This window comes from Vulpes lagopus, chromosome 12, assembly GCF_018345385.1.
Source record: "Vulpes lagopus strain Blue_001 chromosome 12, ASM1834538v1, whole genome shotgun sequence".
In the NCBI taxonomy this organism is placed as follows: domain Eukaryota; kingdom Metazoa; phylum Chordata; class Mammalia; order Carnivora; family Canidae; genus Vulpes; species Vulpes lagopus.
The window spans coordinates 65579610-65596940 of NC_054835.1; the positions used below are offsets into that span (position 1 = coordinate 65579610).

Below are 17331 nucleotides of genomic sequence, written 5' to 3' on the forward strand. Positions count from 1 at the left end.
CAAGTTTTCCTTTGGCAAAGTTTAATGTCAATTCATTGTCACATAAGGCAAAACAAAAGGTTTCCCACAAATATCCGTCTAGTTGTGGAGGTGTCGGTCAGCCAACTGATAACACACTGAACACATCCCGGCTACAGGGAAGGTTCTGTGGAGACCCTTCTGTAAGGTCACATCCTTGACTTAAGTTCAGAGCATGCAGCCTTGTAACGCTAAAGGCTAGTGTTGACGTCTAACGACCTTTGTGTCAGCACGTCCTGCCATTTCAGCCACTGAAATGGATGCTACTTTACTTGTCTTTTGCCTCTGACTGTCTTTTCATAGGTTTTCAGAACTATGCAGACTTGAGTAATAATTGAGTAAATAATTACTCAATAATAAATTGAGTAAATAATTTAAGCATGTAAAATGTCTTGGCTCTTAATAAATCAAAAGCAAGTCTCCAATATTAATATTGAGATGTGCCAACTCTGCTAATTGTGCTTGAGAAACAAAAGCTGGCAAAGATTCGTCAGCCTGGGTCTCTGTATCCTCCTGGGGACTGGAATAAAGAGGATTTTCTAGAACCTGCTGCCCTAGCACCTGCCTTATTCCAGAGCTGATAATTTTGTGCTATGGTCAAGATGAAGGCTGGCAAAAGAACAAAATCTGCCTTGCTTTGTTGTTTAAAGACTGTCATTAAACTTGAAATAAGAGAAAACTAAAGCTGAAAAGACTAAAATTAGACCAAAACAAACATGAAAATTTGCAGTGCACTCCTGAGCATCCCTGTCCGTGACAAGTGCTTCTGGACAGCTCTCTGCAGGAAGCTCTGCTCAGTCAAAAAGGCCATTTTCTTTGAGTGTAGCTGGCAAAAGTCTCTCGTCATCTTTGGAATTACTTCAGGAGAAAGTTATGGATGTATATTTGTCTTTCAATCCATTCAACGAAGTAGGACACGTTGCTATAAACTCCAGGCCCCAGGACTTTGGAAAAGCAGACGGAGCCCCACGACGTTAAGCCAAATAATGTCCACTGTCCTCCAGGCCGCTCGCAAACCAGTGGCCCACCGCTGTCACCCTGTAATGAACAGCAGTGGACGTTAGTCACCGGTATCTCAGAGCCCTCGTGACCATCCGTGTCATCCTGGGGGTACGATGGAGCCAAACCCAGCCTAACCAACTTCTTAGAAAGTTTAAAACAAGGTTTTCATTGCCAACCGGACGGAGCATGGGTTTTACTACCTAGATGCAACTTTTGAATGAACATCTTAAACCCTGATCTTTAAGGGAATGGGGGTACCTTGGGAAAGGGCTCCATTCTTATTTCCTGAAAATCAGACTTTTCAGCCATTTCCTGTGCTTATCAAAATAGGTCATCACTTTTTAAAAATTCTAGTGTATCACAACTAATTCTCTCCTAATGTTGAAAGTAACAAAATGGAACACTCAGATTTTTTTTTCCCCACACAAAAGTAATAGAAAACTATTCCAAAAATAACTCTCCATTTTCAAGATTCTTGCTTTATGAATGAATGCATTTAGTAAAAGACACCGGCAACTTGCTGTATTTCTTAATAGTTCGCAGGACTTTTTTGAATTAGTATACATGGAGAATGCCACATCTGAATTATTTACAGTTGGGTATAGTATTGGTAGCCTCTATTCCCCCTCATGTGCATAGAGATATTTTCATTCTTGACATTTCGATTTGGGTGTTGCAGTTCTTTTGCCCACGTGTAATGAACAGTGAGACACTATGGCTTTATAAACGTGAATATTGGCTATATCTGGAAAGATCAGAGATGAGGTGTATTGTACATGGCATCCAAAAAGAGGAATCGATACCCTAGAAGATAAGGAACTACGTATGTGAATTCACGGTGGGGATTTACAAATACTCCTGCCCTGTAAGGATGTCAAACTTGAAATTCTACAGATGGTCTCCCACCCCCCACCCCCCGTCACACTGGAGAAAAATAGTAATTATGTTTACTGGTGCTCCTCACTTTCCCTTGGATTTGCTCATTGAATCCTGATGAAATCCCTATGAGTTGATGACAATCACTGTAATACCCATTTTGGAGGTAACAAGACCAAAGCACAGGTGTGTAACCTGTTCGTAGGCAGAGCGAGCGTGAGGCCTGGGCAGCCTGGCACCACGACTCCAAGTCCCTAACTACCGTGGGAGTCCTCCTACGGTGTCAGCAAAATGTTAAAGTGAAATGAAGTTTTCTGATTGTGCTGCGTGCTTCCGTGGAAACAGCCCCCTTTACATGTACCCCTTACGGTGCCAGAAGCCTAAATAATAAGGATAGACCTCGCAAGGGGCTGGATAAGTTGTTCTATCTGAAAGCCTGAGTTTTTAAAGCAACATTTCCTAGAAATGTGTTATTGGACATATTGCACAAGTGTTTTCATCTCCCCTTATATAAAAGCAATACTAAAATGCTAACTCATATAGGGTGAGCTGTTTATTATGCCAGGGAGTCATTCAAATGGGATGTGTCTATGTTGCCTCGAAAAAAAGAAGCCTCTTCAGAGAGGAGAATGGGAAAGGGGCACATAGTAACTTGGGAATTCAGTATCCTTATAGCGTCCATATAATTAAACTACCACTTAAACCGAAAACCAGGATGTGTACAGGTCAGCGTCTCTCCACTTCCAGATCAGGAGCGTAGCCAAATAATTATCTGGTGTCTACTCTTTGCCAGAGTCTGTGCTAGGATCTCTGCAGATGAAGAGGGCATGATTTTTTTTGTCCCTGGGTGGCCAAAAGTCTGCTTGGGTAACAAGAGTAACTCTACTTGAAGGCCAGGTCCCAGGGCCATACACGAAGGAGGCTTCAAAGGAATGAGCGCTTACTGACCAGCTGGAGAGGAGCAAAAAGTGCCTTTCCCAAGATGTGGATTTTGAGCTAGGCCTAGGGAGGCAAGTAGACATTTGTCAGGTGGGAAACCAGAAGGGAGGGAGAAGCAATTTGAATGCAAGAGAGAATATAGCAAAAGGCACAGTTTTCTCTTTTTTGGTCTGCTTTTCATAATATTGGGCTTTAGGCCAAAGTTTATGTTTGGCTTTGATATTGATCCCCATGATTTCTAGACCTTAATAGAAGCTTCCGATGTGTGCTATGGATGCAAGGAAGAAAGATAATGAGAGGTTCTAGTGAGTAATCTTGCTCCAGACCTGGTAAAAGTAGCTTTTGATGATTTGTTTTCTCCCTGGGGATGTATTGGAGAAAACCCAGGACACATGTAAGACACCCACGGTGTTGAATTCCCACTACTCCCAAGTTCCTATCAGACAACATGATATGAACATGCCTGTGCTTGGGCTCCAATCTCTTTCAAAGAATCCCTTCCCTTCTTCTCCTTAAACAATTCCCAAGAGATGAAGAGGCACTAGTTTTGGGTCCACCTCCAAACCATCTTGGGGGTTGGGGGGGAAGATGTGCCTACACTAATCACTGCCACCAGGAGAGTGTAGCAGGTGAGCACTTGGACCCTGAAGCCAGGCTTCCTGAGTTCATGTCCTCACTGTACCACCTTCCTGATGGGTAATGTGGGGAAAATAACTTAACCTCGCCACTCCCTTGTTTTTCCTGATTTCTAAAACAGTAAAAACCATGATAGTGCCACAAGAATTTATGATGAGGATTAAATGAGTTATTAGAAAGCATTTGGAAAAGATATTGGAACATGAGAAGCACTAACTGATAGATGCTAATTATGTGATTATTCTTCCCTGAGTGAGTGTGCCAGACATCACACACGGATACGTGTAAGAGAGGGCTTTCACCGACACTGACTCAGGTGGTCCTCAAAACACCCTGAAAATTAGAATCAGCTCCATCTTGTGATTCTAGAGAGGTTAGATAACTTCCCCAGGTCACACTGTCCTTACAGGCAGAGATTGGATCCAACCCAGAACGTTCAGACTGCAAATGCTGTGTCCTAAGCCCCATGCCATGCTGCCTCCCCAAATACTTTTTTTTTTTTTTTTTTTTGGTTTGGCTTGGGAAGTCAAACCTGGGCCTCTCACAGGAAGGTAGGAATTCCTTCACCACAACCCACCTCAGTCGGACGATTTGTGGCCAAGAGGCAGAAGGGACGGTGCCCTCAGTGAAACTCCAAACCATCTGCTTGCCTCCCTCTTGCCCGTGATAACTAAGGAACCACCACTGGGCGATTTCCAGTCCTCTTATTTGCCTGTTCTGAAATAGGCCACCAACAGTGTTCCTTTACTATATTGTGTTAGTGGTAATAATATTGTCGCTCTCTTCTTCACTTCAGCAATGTGTGGGGCAATCCTATCTACCCCACAGCTGAAATAGCAAAGGTGTTTCAGAGCCATGGTGTAGAGTAACTGCCTTCTCCATTGTTCTATGCTTCTTTGAAGCAGAAAGACAAATTAAGAATCCCATTAACAACTGCACCAAAAATAGTAAGATACCTAGGAATACACCTAACCAAAGAGGCGAAAGACCTGTACTCTGAAAACTATAACACACTAAGAAAAGAAACTGATGATGACACGAAGAAATGGAAAGATATTCCACACTCATGGATTAGAACGGAAGAAAAAAAAATTGTTAAAATGTCTATACTAGGGATCCCTGGGTGGCGCAGCGGTTTGGCGCCTGCCTTTGGCCCAGGGCGCGATCCTGGAGACCCGGGATCGAATCCCACGTCGGGCTCCCGGTGCATGGAGCCTGCTTCTCCCTCTGCCTATGTCTCTGCTTCTCTCTCTCTCACTGTGTGCCTATCATAAATAAATAAAATTTAAAAAAAAAAATGTCTATACTATCCAAGGCAGTCTACAGATTTAGTGCAATCCCTATCAAGATACTAACAGCAATTTTCAGAGCTAGAACAAACAATCCTAAAATGTATATGAAGCCACAAAAGACGTGAAAACCAAGAGGTATCAGAATTTCAGACTTCAAGTTATATTGCGAAGCTGTAGTAATCAAAACAGCATGATACTGGCACAAAACCAGACACAGATCAATGGAACAGAATAGAAAACCCAGAAATGAACCCATAATTGTACAGTTAATTAATTTTCAACAAAGCAGGGAGGAATATCTAATGGAAAAAGTCCCTTCAACAAATATTGGGAAAAACTAGTCAACTAGATGCGAGAGAATGAAACTGGATCACTTTCTTACACCATCCACAAAAAAATAAAATAGATTAAAGACCTAAGTATAAGACCTGAAACCATAAAAGAAAATCCTAGAAGACAGCACATCGCAGTAATCTCTCTAACACAAGCCATAGCAACATTTTTCTAGATACGTCTCGAAATAAAAGCAAAAACAAAAATAAACTATCAAACTGCATCAAAATCAAAAACTTCTGCACAGTGAAGGAAACAATCAACAAAACTAAAAGCCTATGGGATGGGAGAAGATATTTGCAATAAAGGGTTAATATCCAAAGTATATAAAGAACTTCTACAACCCAACACCCCAAAAACAAATAATCCAACGAAAAATGGGCAGAAGACATGAACAGCTGTTTCTCCAAAGAAGACACCCAGATGGCCATCAGAGGCATGGAAAGATGTTCGACATCACTTATCATCAGGAAAATGCAAATCACAATTACACTGAGATACCACCGAGTGGCTAAAATCGAAAACACAAGAAGCAAGTGTTAGTGAGGACGTGAAGAGAAAGGTACCTACCTCTTTCCCTGTTGGTGGGAATGCAAACTGGTGCAACTACAATGGAAACCAGTATAGAGGGTCTTCAGAAAGTTAAAAACAGAGCTACCCTATGATCCAGTAATCACACTACTGCGTATTTACCCAAAGAATACAGAAACACTCATTCAAAGAAACCGGTGCACCCCTATGTTTACTGCATTATATGCAATGACCAAACTGTGGAAACAGCCCAAGCGTCCACTGACCGATGAAAGGATAAAGAAGTGGTGTATATACACAGTGGAGTATTACTCAGCCATAAAAAGAATGAAATCTTGCCATGTGCAATGCCAAGCTAATAATGCTAAGCAGAGTCAGTCAGAGAAAGACAAATCCCGTATGATTTCACTCATGTGGAACATAGGAAACAAAACAAATGAGCAAAGGAACAAAAAAGAGAGACAAACCGAGAGACTCTTAAACTATAGAGAACAAGCTGATGGTCACCCGAGGGGAGGTGGGTGTGGGGATGGGGGAAACAGGTGATTCCTGGGGATTCAGGGGGCCCTTGCTCTGGTGTATGGAAGTGTGGGAGCTACAGTCTGCGCCTGAAACTAGTGTAACATTGTATTTACACCAGAATTAAAATGTAAACATAGAAAAAAATAAGCTTCTTTGAGCACTTGAACTTTTTTGTCCTTCCCTGGGAGCCAGTTCAATATAATAGTCAATGGGTGTTCATTAGGGTAAGAATAAAAATGCCTCCCTGCATTGCTAAGTTAGCGCGCTCAGCAAACCACCGTGACCAGGAGCCCCGAGTGTCCGCAGGCCCGGACCAGCGATAGGTCGGGACAAGCTGGCTCTCGGGTGCAGGCCCGTGGGATGGACATCCCCCTGGAAGCGGGCGTGTTTGCAGGGGCTTTAATGCCGTCATCCTGATGGCCGATGGCTGAAAACGTCCTTTGGTGTCGCTCTGCGCCTAGGGGGTGAGGGTGGGCAGCCTGGTTACTGCTGGAACCTCGTCCTAGCTGCGGGGTGGGCCAGACAGGGCCCCTCTTCCTGCCACTGTCCCCGGTGCTGCTCCCCACGCAGCCGATGGGGAAGCTGAAGGCGACCTGACGGGAGGCCGTGGGGTAGCTACAGGGGGACCACCTGGGTACTGGATCAAGTACCTACTGCGAATAAATATTTGGTAGTAAGCAACCTGCAAAAAATATTCCCAAAGGACCACACATGAGTAACGATGATCTTATACGGCCCCACTGACCCGCATCTCCTCAGAACCAGGAAACCATTTACCATGCACGAGTCGACGGTGCCAGACTCGTAGCCAGCACATATCATCCGGGTGGTGATGGTCTTCATGTCAAAGTAGGCCTGGCACTGCTCCAGGGAGATGATGCGGACTTCACCCTCTTGCAGCTTAAAAGGCACTGGGTTGGGTTGGGTTTTTAAGGAAAAAGAAACAAAATATATAAGAGGGTACAATGACTCAAGAACGAGGCTAGGCGTGCATGAGACGATGACACCTGTGTACCAGGAGAAGCATATTCTTAAAATGCCATCCATCTCAAAGACCAGGCACGTTGGGCATCCGCCTTTTCCAGGGGGAGCGTTGGTAGCCATCATCTGGTCAAACTCCGTTATTGGATCAATGAGAGACTGAGGCACAGACCGGACAGCCAACTTGGCTCGTGCCCGCCCCCCCCACTAGGCTTCAACAGAAACCACGGCTGCTACGATGAAAAGAAAGAGTCAAGCCGGAGCCCCGCACCCGATGGAGGGGCCGCCAGCCCCGAGCGAGCCCAGCGCTGCCCCAGGAGGACACATCCCCCGGGACTGAGACGGGAACGGTGGCTCCCCCGCTAGGTTTAGAGCAAAGTCTCCCCAAGTGCTACCGAGGCCGGTGCTGGAGGTAAGCAGCTTTGACCCCCGAGGCCACACAGGGAGGGAGGTGTCCAAGGGGACAAAACCAGCCCTTACTGTCTGTCAGCAGAGGGAACCTGCAAATTCTGTCTTGTTTCTAAGTTCTCACCGAATAACGATGGATTCCTCGGAGCACAGTCTTGTTGTTTAGACAAAATTACACACATCATTGTGCTCTTAGATAGTGATGAGGAAACAGTACACACACACACACACACACACACACACACACACACACACACGGTGGCCTATGGGAAGAAAGAATCCCGTCCGGAGAATCAATGTGATGAGACAGTTTCAAGGACTTGTTAGTGGTAATAAGGCCCATCGCCTGGGATGCACGGGGGGCTCAGTGGTGAGCATCTGTCTGCCTTCGGCCCAGGGAGTGATCCCCGGGGTCCCGGGATCGAGTCCCACATTGGGCTCCCGGCATGGAGCCTGCTTCTCCTTCTGCCTGTGTCTCTGCCTCTCTCTGTGTGTCTCTCATGAATAAATAAAATCTTTAAAAAAAAAAAAAAACACCATCGGTAACATTTATGGGGACTAGTGGTAGGCCTGGACCTGCACTTGGCATATTCTGGGCCTATTTGTCTTAAATCTTTACAAGAATCCTATGAATTAGGCAGCTGCTATTATTTTTTTTCTCCATTTTATAGTAAGCCAGGAAGTCAGGGTCAATAACACTTTTCTAACCGAATTCGGACCCCTGCTCTTCACGCAACACCACATACGTGGTCTGCGTGATGCTATGTGATTGCTCGGAGTCTGATGTGGATGTTGTAGAAATGATGCAGGTGGAGGCTGCGGCTGTATCACGTCACGGTACCAACGAGGGCTTTGGACAGCCCGGGTCCCCGGAACGGCGACGTGACACAGCCAGCATGGCCTTCGAAGGCCTTCCATGGGAGCTTTTCAGAAGTCACTGACTCAACCCTGTCCATTAGCTTTCTCTGTCATCCACCGATCATACAGAAAAGAAACTCGACTCAGCCCAAAACTGATCTAAAATTTAAGGAAAAACAAGACCAAACACCTGTCCTTCCAAGTGGCAGTGGCTAAGGTGGGCGACGGGGATGCCTAGGCAGTCTGCATTCCCGAGGGTCGCAGCGGCCGGCACTTACCGTTGGAGGAGACCCCCCCTCCCTGGTTACAGTCTTACCCTGAACTTTTGGTAGGTGACACAGAGGGGGCCCGAGAGGGGGGCTGGGAGCGCCGGGGCACGCCACTGAGTCGCTCTATGTTGGTGTTTGGTCATCTAGGGGCCAAATGACTTTTAATCAATTTCCAGAGGCAAGTGGCAAACGGGTTTTCCTTCTGGGAGGGCGGTAGGTGGTGATGGTGCAGGTGTGGAAGAGGCCCCTCGTCGCCTCGAGCTGGGGACGTGGGGCCGGGGCTGTCCCCACCGGAGGGAGGCCCGTCCCTGGTGGAGACGGTCTGCAGCCGGGGTGACCGACAGGCCCTCCCCACCGGGCCTCGGCAGGGGCTCCCTGAAGCAGGAATGGGCGTGTGGGGGGGATTCGGGGGCTGCCACCGGGCCTGGCACCTCCGGTGTGTGTGGCAAGGGCTGTGACATGGCCCCCTGGCACTTGCCCCGGGGGCTGCGCTCCTAGAGGTGGAACGGGAGGGAGAGTGTCACCGGAGCCTCACGGGGGACACGGCGGGGACACAGCTGCAGCTTACTTCTGTGGCCCGTGTGGCCCCAGCCCGTGACATAGCAGTAGGTGTCGGGCTCCGGGGCCCACCGCGCACTGGGCAGGCAGACGGGCCGCACGTAGCTGGTCTCACGGACGGCGTGGCTCAGCTCCACGACGCTGATGTCATAATCCACCACGGCCCGGCTGTAGCGAGGGTGCAGGACGATGGTCTTGACGGGCCGCGTCTGCATGAACGCCGACGGGTGGTCCAGGTTGCTGATGCCCAACACCACCGTCCAGGCCGCAGCATCCTCCCGCCTGCAACGAACCGACAGCCGCTGGCCTCGCAGACCCGGGCCTGGGCTCTCAAACTCACCCGCGGTTTGTATTTAGTTGTTTTTTATTTTTTATTTTTAAATTATTATTATTATTATTATTATTATTATTATTATTATTATTATTATTATTTTTACCCGTGATTTTTAGAAGAGATCTCATCTCTGTGACCACAGGCCGACCGCATTTATCTCAGAGGCATCCCTCTAAGGGCCTGAGCAATTGGTCGGTCGGTTTTCTCGGGGAAAGCAAAGCTCCTGCTTCCAGAACGGGGCTCTCCCGGCCAAGAACACCAGGTCGGTCTGAAAGGCAGGCAGGGAGGTTCCTTGCTTCACCGAGTGGGGAAAATTAAATTAAATAAATAAAATAAAATAAAATAAAATAAAATAAAATAAAATAAAATAAAATAAATAAAATAAAATAAAATAAAATAAAATAAAATAAATAAAATAAAATAAATAAAATAAAATAAAATAAAATAAAATAAATAAAATAAAATAAAATAAATAAAATAAATAAATAAAATAATAAAATAATAAAATAAATAAAATAATATAAATTAAAGTAAAATTAAAATAATAAATAAAATAAAATAAATAAAATAATAAAATAAAAAATAAAACAATAAATAAAATAAAATAAAATAAAATAAAATAAAATAAAATAAACAAGAGGAAGAGGGAGGACATCTGGCACGTGGAGAATCCTGAAGGCTCCGGGAGTGCAGCGTTCCAAGGTGCACAGACTAGAACCTTCCCAGCAAGTGCTCAGAAACAGCAAGGCCTGGGCCTGGGCCTGATCACCGGGCCTTGTCCCCTTTCTAAGTCTCGGGCTTGAAGTTTTCAAAAGGTTCCCCTGAAAAATTGCCATTCTCTGAGGCACTTGCTCCTTCTTGGGGGAATCTCTTAGCCTTGGCTTTTCGTCCTCCTTGCTTTTCATTCTCCCTCTTGTCCCCCCTTCTCCCCTCCCAGGGCTCTACCGCCAGGCTTCCTACTCTGTACTCACCCCCTTAAAGGTTCCATCGCGGCCAATGGGTTTAAATGCCACCAAGTCCTGGGAACCCCCAAACGTGTAGCTCCGGCCCCACCCCGCCCCCCCCGAGCCGCGAACTTGGATACCCAGTTATCCCTTCAACACACTCGCTAGTATGTTTGATAATGGCTAAGATGTTTTTTAGTGCTTCCCACGTACTTGACTATGTTCTAAGCATTCAGAACTCATTTTACAGCTATTCAGAGTTTATAACCACGTGAGAGAGTTGAATCCTTTCTCTTATCCCGACATCATCTTCATCAGCAAGTCTTCACCCCTCCGCTTTCAAATATACCCTGAATCCTGTTTCTCCCTCCCCCCAATCCATCTCAGTGTAAAGCACTGTCACGCACCTAGACGACTGTGACGGCCCCCCCGTCGGTGGCCCCTCTTCTACCCTTAGCACCCCCAGCCCATTTTCCTCACAGCAGCAGAGTGATCTTTTTAAACACAAAATTACACTGAGTCCGTCTCCTGCTCATGATCCCCCAGGGGTTTTGAACCGTACCTGAGACAGTGTGGACTCCGCACGGCCTCTGAGCTGACCTGCTCCATGCCAACCCCAAGGCCTTGCTATTTTTGCATATGCCGAGGACAGCCCCAACCCAGAGGCTCCTCCCTTTCGGTTCTCTCAGCTCCCATGTGGTTCTCGCCTTAACGCCTTCTCTCCTCTGAGGTCTCAGCTCGCATACCACCGGCTCACAGCTGTCCTCCTGGGCCACCTGGCCAAGGCTCCATTCTGTCCCCATCACTCTCTACTGTTGACCCTGCTTTAATTTTCATCTCATCGGTATCAGTGATGTTGGCACATCTGTCTATTCTCTGCCTGGCACCCAGGATGTAAGTTCTGTGAGACCAGGGACCTGGTGGTCTTGTTCGCTGCTGTAATCACAGGGCCCAGGAACTAGTGTGCAGTGGGTTCTCAACACGTATTTGTTTAGTGATGGCTCAATGCATGTTGTTTCAAAACATTTACTAATGGCCAAATCCAGCCACCTATTCTGGGCCTGTTCTTCATCAGTCCCTCCACGCCCTTTTCTGTTCCCAGTCCCATTCCACTCTGGAGGACCGGAGTGGGCCAGGAGCAGAGGAGTGGACATGTAGACGACTACAGTGCTGGTGGAGCTTTCCTCGCGGACAACCCCTTATACTGTGGTAGCGTGAGCCAGGCCACATGGTCCCCACGTGGGAGCTTGCCCAACTAAAATAGGTTTTGATTGGACCTACTAAACAGTTGTCTTTCAATCCAGGCTGAATCATGTGGGGAGCTTTTATTTTTTATTTTATTTTACTTTTCATTTTTTTTTTTGTGGGGAGCTTGTAAATATGGATTTTCAGGACATCCCCCACACCAATTCAAAGCTTGGGAATCAATATTTTTAAGAGCTCCCTACGGAGTCTCAGACGAAAACCCACCCACATTCCTTCTTTCCTTGGCATGCTTTTCTTCGTTGTGTTCTCACGCGTGGCAAAGATTTAAAATATCAGAAAGGGAGACAGAACATGAGAGACTCCTAACTCTGGGAAACGAACTAGGGATGGTGGAAGGGGAGGAGGGTGGGGGGTGGGGGTGACTGGATGACGGGCACTGAGGGGGGCACTTTATGGGATGAGCACTGGGTATTATTTTATATGTCGGCAAATTGAACACCAATAAAAAATAGATTTATAAAAAAAAAAAAAGGCTGAGATTTCAGGAGGGTTAGGAAAGAAGTGGCCAAGGTCAGTGCTCAACCTGTTTATAGCATTGCTGGGTTCTTGGAGTACATTACTCAAAGACTCCTCTACACAGTCCATTCTGTCCTTTTGTTGTTGTAAAAAAATATAATTTTAGGACTACACAAATAGGAATTGATGTCATTCTTTGAATGTAGATATAGATATTAGCTATAGACATGTAGATAGGTATAGATGGATAGCAGCTCCTCCATGCCAAGCATTGTGCAGGGATTACAACAAGTGAGAAAGACATGATTCCCATCCACACAAACTCTAGAATTGAGTGAAGATGAATTAAAGAAACAATCATAGTAAAATGCAGGAAGTGCTATCTCATGAGCCTTAAAAGATGATACTACAGAAGAATTCTTTTTCATTAAATGAAGCCATGATTCAAAGAACATATCTTCCTTTTTTCTTCCTTTCTTTTTTCTCTTCTTTCTTTTTCTTTCTTTCTTCTCTCTCCTCCCTTTCTCTCTCCCTCTTTTCCTTCCTTCTCTTTCTCTCCTCTCTTCCCCCTCCCCTTCGCTCCCTCCCTTCCTTTTCTTCTCTTCCTTCCCTCCTTCCCTTGTTCCTTTCATTTTTTTCACCTACAGAAGTAAATGCATGACCATTTGAGAAACCCAGTATTCACTTGAGATTCTATTATTTAAGGCATCTGAAATCAAGCAAATCATTTCAAATATCTGCCTATTTAATAGCTTCTTGACCCTGATTCCGAGCTACTAAATTTTGCTTCTAACAAATATTCATCCATTTGCTTAAATCACAAGCAGTGTTTCAAACAGTTGATCACTGTAAATTATTTGTAACAAGATGAAATACATTTCAGACTTAATTACTATATTGTACTTAATCTAATTCTAATAGTGAAAAATAAAACTGCTGGGCAGCCCCAGTGGTGCAGCGGTTTAGTACCACCTGTGGCCTGGGGTGTGATCCTGGAGACCCAGAATCGAGTCCCAAGTCAGGCTCCCTGCATGGATCCTGCTTCTCCCTCTGCCTGTATCTCTGCCTCTCTCTCTCTCTCTCTCTCTCCCTCTCTCTCTCTGAATAAATTTTAAAAATCTAAGAAAAATAAAACTGCTAAATGTTTTTAACTTGTATCTAGTAGTTTATTGCTATGCAAACCACCGTCCTTATGGCATTAACAGACACCAGAGACAAAGAATCCAAAAGAGTACACAGGAAATTCACATAATTTTTGTGATCAGTGAGGATATAGTTCTTTTTCTTTTTTGTTATGAGTATGATGGAAAAAAATAAAGTCTTTTTTTTTTTTAATGCTTCCCCCCCCCCCCAAGTCTGGTAAAAACAAAAAACAAAAACAAAAAAACAGGAAAAACCACAACCTGTTGTGTGAAATGGGCATGTGAAGTGTGGGAAACTGCAAATACATGGTCTATGGGCATATGAAACACATACTGCAAAGAATGAGTGAGGAATAATGGCAGAGATAGCCCGGTCTTGTAGAAGCAAAAAGAGGAAAGGAAATTTAGGGCTACATGAATACCCCACGAGTCTAGTTTCAGTTCCTCTTACCCTGAGGAGAAACACATAGGAACAAGCTATGTTCACATGAGCTTTTGTGAATAGTTTTGAGCAACAAAGAAAAAAAGCCAAGGATGGCAGCTGGAAAACTTCAATAAAGGGGGGCTTTTTCAGACTGAGCTGTCAGACCTCAAAGCAGCAGCACAAAGAACTAGCACATCCTTAAAGAAGTTTCTGCAGAGGCCTCTCATGCTCTGGGAGGGGGGCAGAGAGGAGGAGGCCCGGTGAAAATCCACCAATCACAATGAAAATGGCTGAGGAAGACATTAAGAAGCTCTTTTCTCCTTTCACTCTTTAAAAAATATTTTACTTAAATTCAATTAGCCAGCTCATACCATCAAGTGCCCTCCTTAGTGCCTGTCACCCAGTCAGCCCACCCCCCCATCCTCTTCCCCTTCCACAACCCTTTGTTTCCCAGAGTTAGGAATCTCTCATGGTTTGTCTCCCTCCCTAATTTGCCCCACCCAGTTTCCCTCTTCTCCTTTCATTCTTGCTCCAGATGGCATTTCCTTGTCTGGAATTCACATTTATGGTCTAATTTGCATCACGACTATACTCCTGGCTTTAATAATCGATACACTATACAGCGAACATTGAGATAATATGATTTCAGTGTAGAATTCTTCAATGATCTGCTCTAGAGAGAAAGCCCAGATGTGTATACACCTTAGATGACACACAGGAGCATTTATACAAAATTGCGGCCACATTGTCCCTGGCCAAAAGAACCGGTCAATTTGGTTTACAATTTGCCACCCTGAACTCTAATTTAGACATAAAAATGACACATTTTTACTTATTTCAGCTAACCAGGCTTCGAGATTTTCTATCTTCATCTTTTCTTAAGAGCATAAATTCTTTTTCTTTCATCCTTTCTGATTTTGCTTAAATATCTTATTTTAACACTTATAATTTTAAGGAAAGAAATGTTTATAATTAGCACCAGCGATACAAATCCTATTTTACAAGTCTCACCCCAGAAATAGCACAGCTACGTGGTGATTTGGAGGTAGTTTGACGGTGACCAAATATACACGAAGAAGTATCGCATGATGGCATCATCTATCAGTCTCAGAAACCTCTTACTTTTAATACTGGGCTCTGCCCTTCGTATTTCTAAAGAATTCTCTTCAACACACCCAGTGAACAGACTTTGGAGTGAATATGTGAAGGCACGGGATGTAAGTCTAGGCAGAGTGTGTCAAATCACAGGCGCTGCCCATCTGGAGGGTCATCCACTTCTCTGCTCCTGCTTATTGCTGTCCCATTGGAATGCTAGATATGATCTGACCTTTTGAATGTCCAAGGGAAGCCAGGGTTCTGGATTCTTTTAAACATATTCACAGTTTTAAATGTTAGGGTGAAAAAAAGCAAAATAAACCAGCAGCCCAGATTTACATTAGGATAAGAGCTCTACTTTATAGCTTTCCTAGCATTTCTAGACACAATATTTCAAGTAATCTTCTTACCAACTATGAGATCCAAATAGAATTCTTATTCCATTCCAGAGAAGAGAAAGTAGTGACTCACAGCAGATGAATAACTCATCTAAAGTTACAGAGATAGTAAATGATAGTAACAGACCAGAATGCTGGTCCTTTAAACCCTTAGACCACACCTCTTCTACTAACCATCTCTGAAACAAAAAGGTCCAGGTGCATCTACCTAGGCATCGAGTACTGGCCACAGAAAAGCATGTCACATAGTGGACTCACTGGTGAGTGACAGGATGGCAGAGAGCAGGAAGGCATCTTCTCTTTCCTGAACATATCTCCCAGACATGATGGGGGAGCTAGCCACACCATGGTGAAGTTACAGAACGTGAACAATCCCCTTATCCCAGGTTCCAAAAAAGCAAGAAAATGGGGTGGTCAGACACATATTCTAGAAATTCAAGAGTGAGATTTCAGAATGTTTTGAAGAAAAAAAAAGGGGGCAGACATGATATTGTATCCAGGGACTGGATCAAGTACAGATCAAGTGAGATGAGAGCATTAAAATGCCAAATTCTCATGCTACCATCACAAGTGACTGCAATAGGAAAACGAAGAATCAGCTAAAGAGTCAATGTGACTGCGTAAGGATCCCAGAGCTTTGCAACCAGAAACTCTACCACAAAGGAGTGGCCTGAAAGTGTAGCAATTACTGGAAAGTCTTAGTCATAGACTGAGCAGGGTTTTAAAAAGGAGAAAAGCAGGAAATGTAAAAATGGCTTATCTGCCAAATAAGGTGCAAGAACAAGGAAAGGGGAAAATTTCTGTCTGGGGCAAATAATATTAGTGAAGAACTAAGACAAAACAGAACTGTTTGGAGTTTCCTTTGCTTCCAATTTCTCCATTCAAAGAGGATGTTCTTCAGACGATATGCAGAAGATTCATCTTCCATTTGATAAAACATACAGGTGCTTAAGACATGACAATGCTATGGTCTAAGATTTGGGAGGACTCAGTGAGGCATCACTGACCTTCGGTAGATGAATTAACATTTCTAGTTCCAGACAAATTACAGTCTTCACTACTAAAAGAACTGCACATATGATTACTAAGAAACATCTAGAAGGGGCTGGTTAGTCAGTTAACAAATATTCATTGAGGGGCTGTATATGCTATGCTGAAAGAAATGAAAATACAAGGGTGAGGAAGACAGACAGTTCATGCCCTCATAGAGCTTTTATTCTACTGTGCTAGGAAATACATAAATAAGATTATCTTGGGCACTTTAGAAGTGACCAAATAGGGTTATATGATAGATGACCGAGAAGGGTGGTTTCACTGTAGCCAAGATGTTTAAGAGAGGTCTCTGACAAAGTCATACTTAAATAGAGTCTTTAATGACCAGAAGGAGGTAGTTTTGTGGCTCTAACTGCAAAAGCAGCAAGTTCAAATGTTCTGAGGTAGAAATGAGCTTGGAGGATTTCAGGAACAGAAGGCCAGATGTCTGCAGCCCAGTGTAACACGGGAGAATAGGAGGAGATACAGTCCAAGAGGTAGGACTAGATCTTGAAAGGCCACCATGAGATTTTGTTCTTGTTACAATGGGAAGAGTTTTAAGCAGGGGGAGTGACTCGGTCTGATTTGCATTTTAGAAAGATCACTATCTCACTGTGTGGATAACAGACAATAAGGGAACAAGAAAGCAGTCGAAAAGACTGGATAGGAAAACGTTTTAATTGTTATGGATTGATTATGTTTCCCCCACCTCCAATTCATATGTTGAAGTCCTAACCCCTGGTACATCAGAATATGACCTTTTTGGAGATAAGGTCTTTACAGAGGAAATCAAGTTAAAATGAGGTCATTCGGATGGTCCCTAATCTAACATGACTGGTGTCCTTCTAAAAAGGGGGAAATTTGGAGTTAGAGATACAGACCAAGAGAACACTATGTGAAGATGAAGGCAGAGATTCAGATTCATGCGATGCTTCTACAAACCAAGGAATGCCAGGGATTGCCAGCAACCACCAGAATCTAGGTGAGAGGCATTCTCTCCGAGGCTTCAGAAAGAAC

At 44.5% G+C, this 17331-nt stretch overlaps 1 protein-coding gene across 3 annotated transcripts in view; it reads right to left on the bottom strand.

Moving 5' to 3' along the window:
* CORIN (corin, serine peptidase) overlaps window positions 1-17331 on the bottom strand; it is a 231859-nt gene continuing 214528 nt past the window's right edge. For all 3 annotated transcript variants that reach the window (XM_041723856.1, XM_041723858.1, XM_041723855.1), the window contains 3 exons: window positions 9234-9505; window positions 6927-7060; window positions 1-1056 (listed from right to left, as the gene is read on the bottom strand). In XM_041723856.1, coding sequence (XP_041579790.1) covers window positions 874-1056; window positions 6927-7060; window positions 9234-9505 — 589 coding nt within the window. In that variant the 3' untranslated portion in view covers window positions 1-873. The remainder of the gene's footprint in view (window positions 1057-6926; window positions 7061-9233; window positions 9506-17331) is intronic.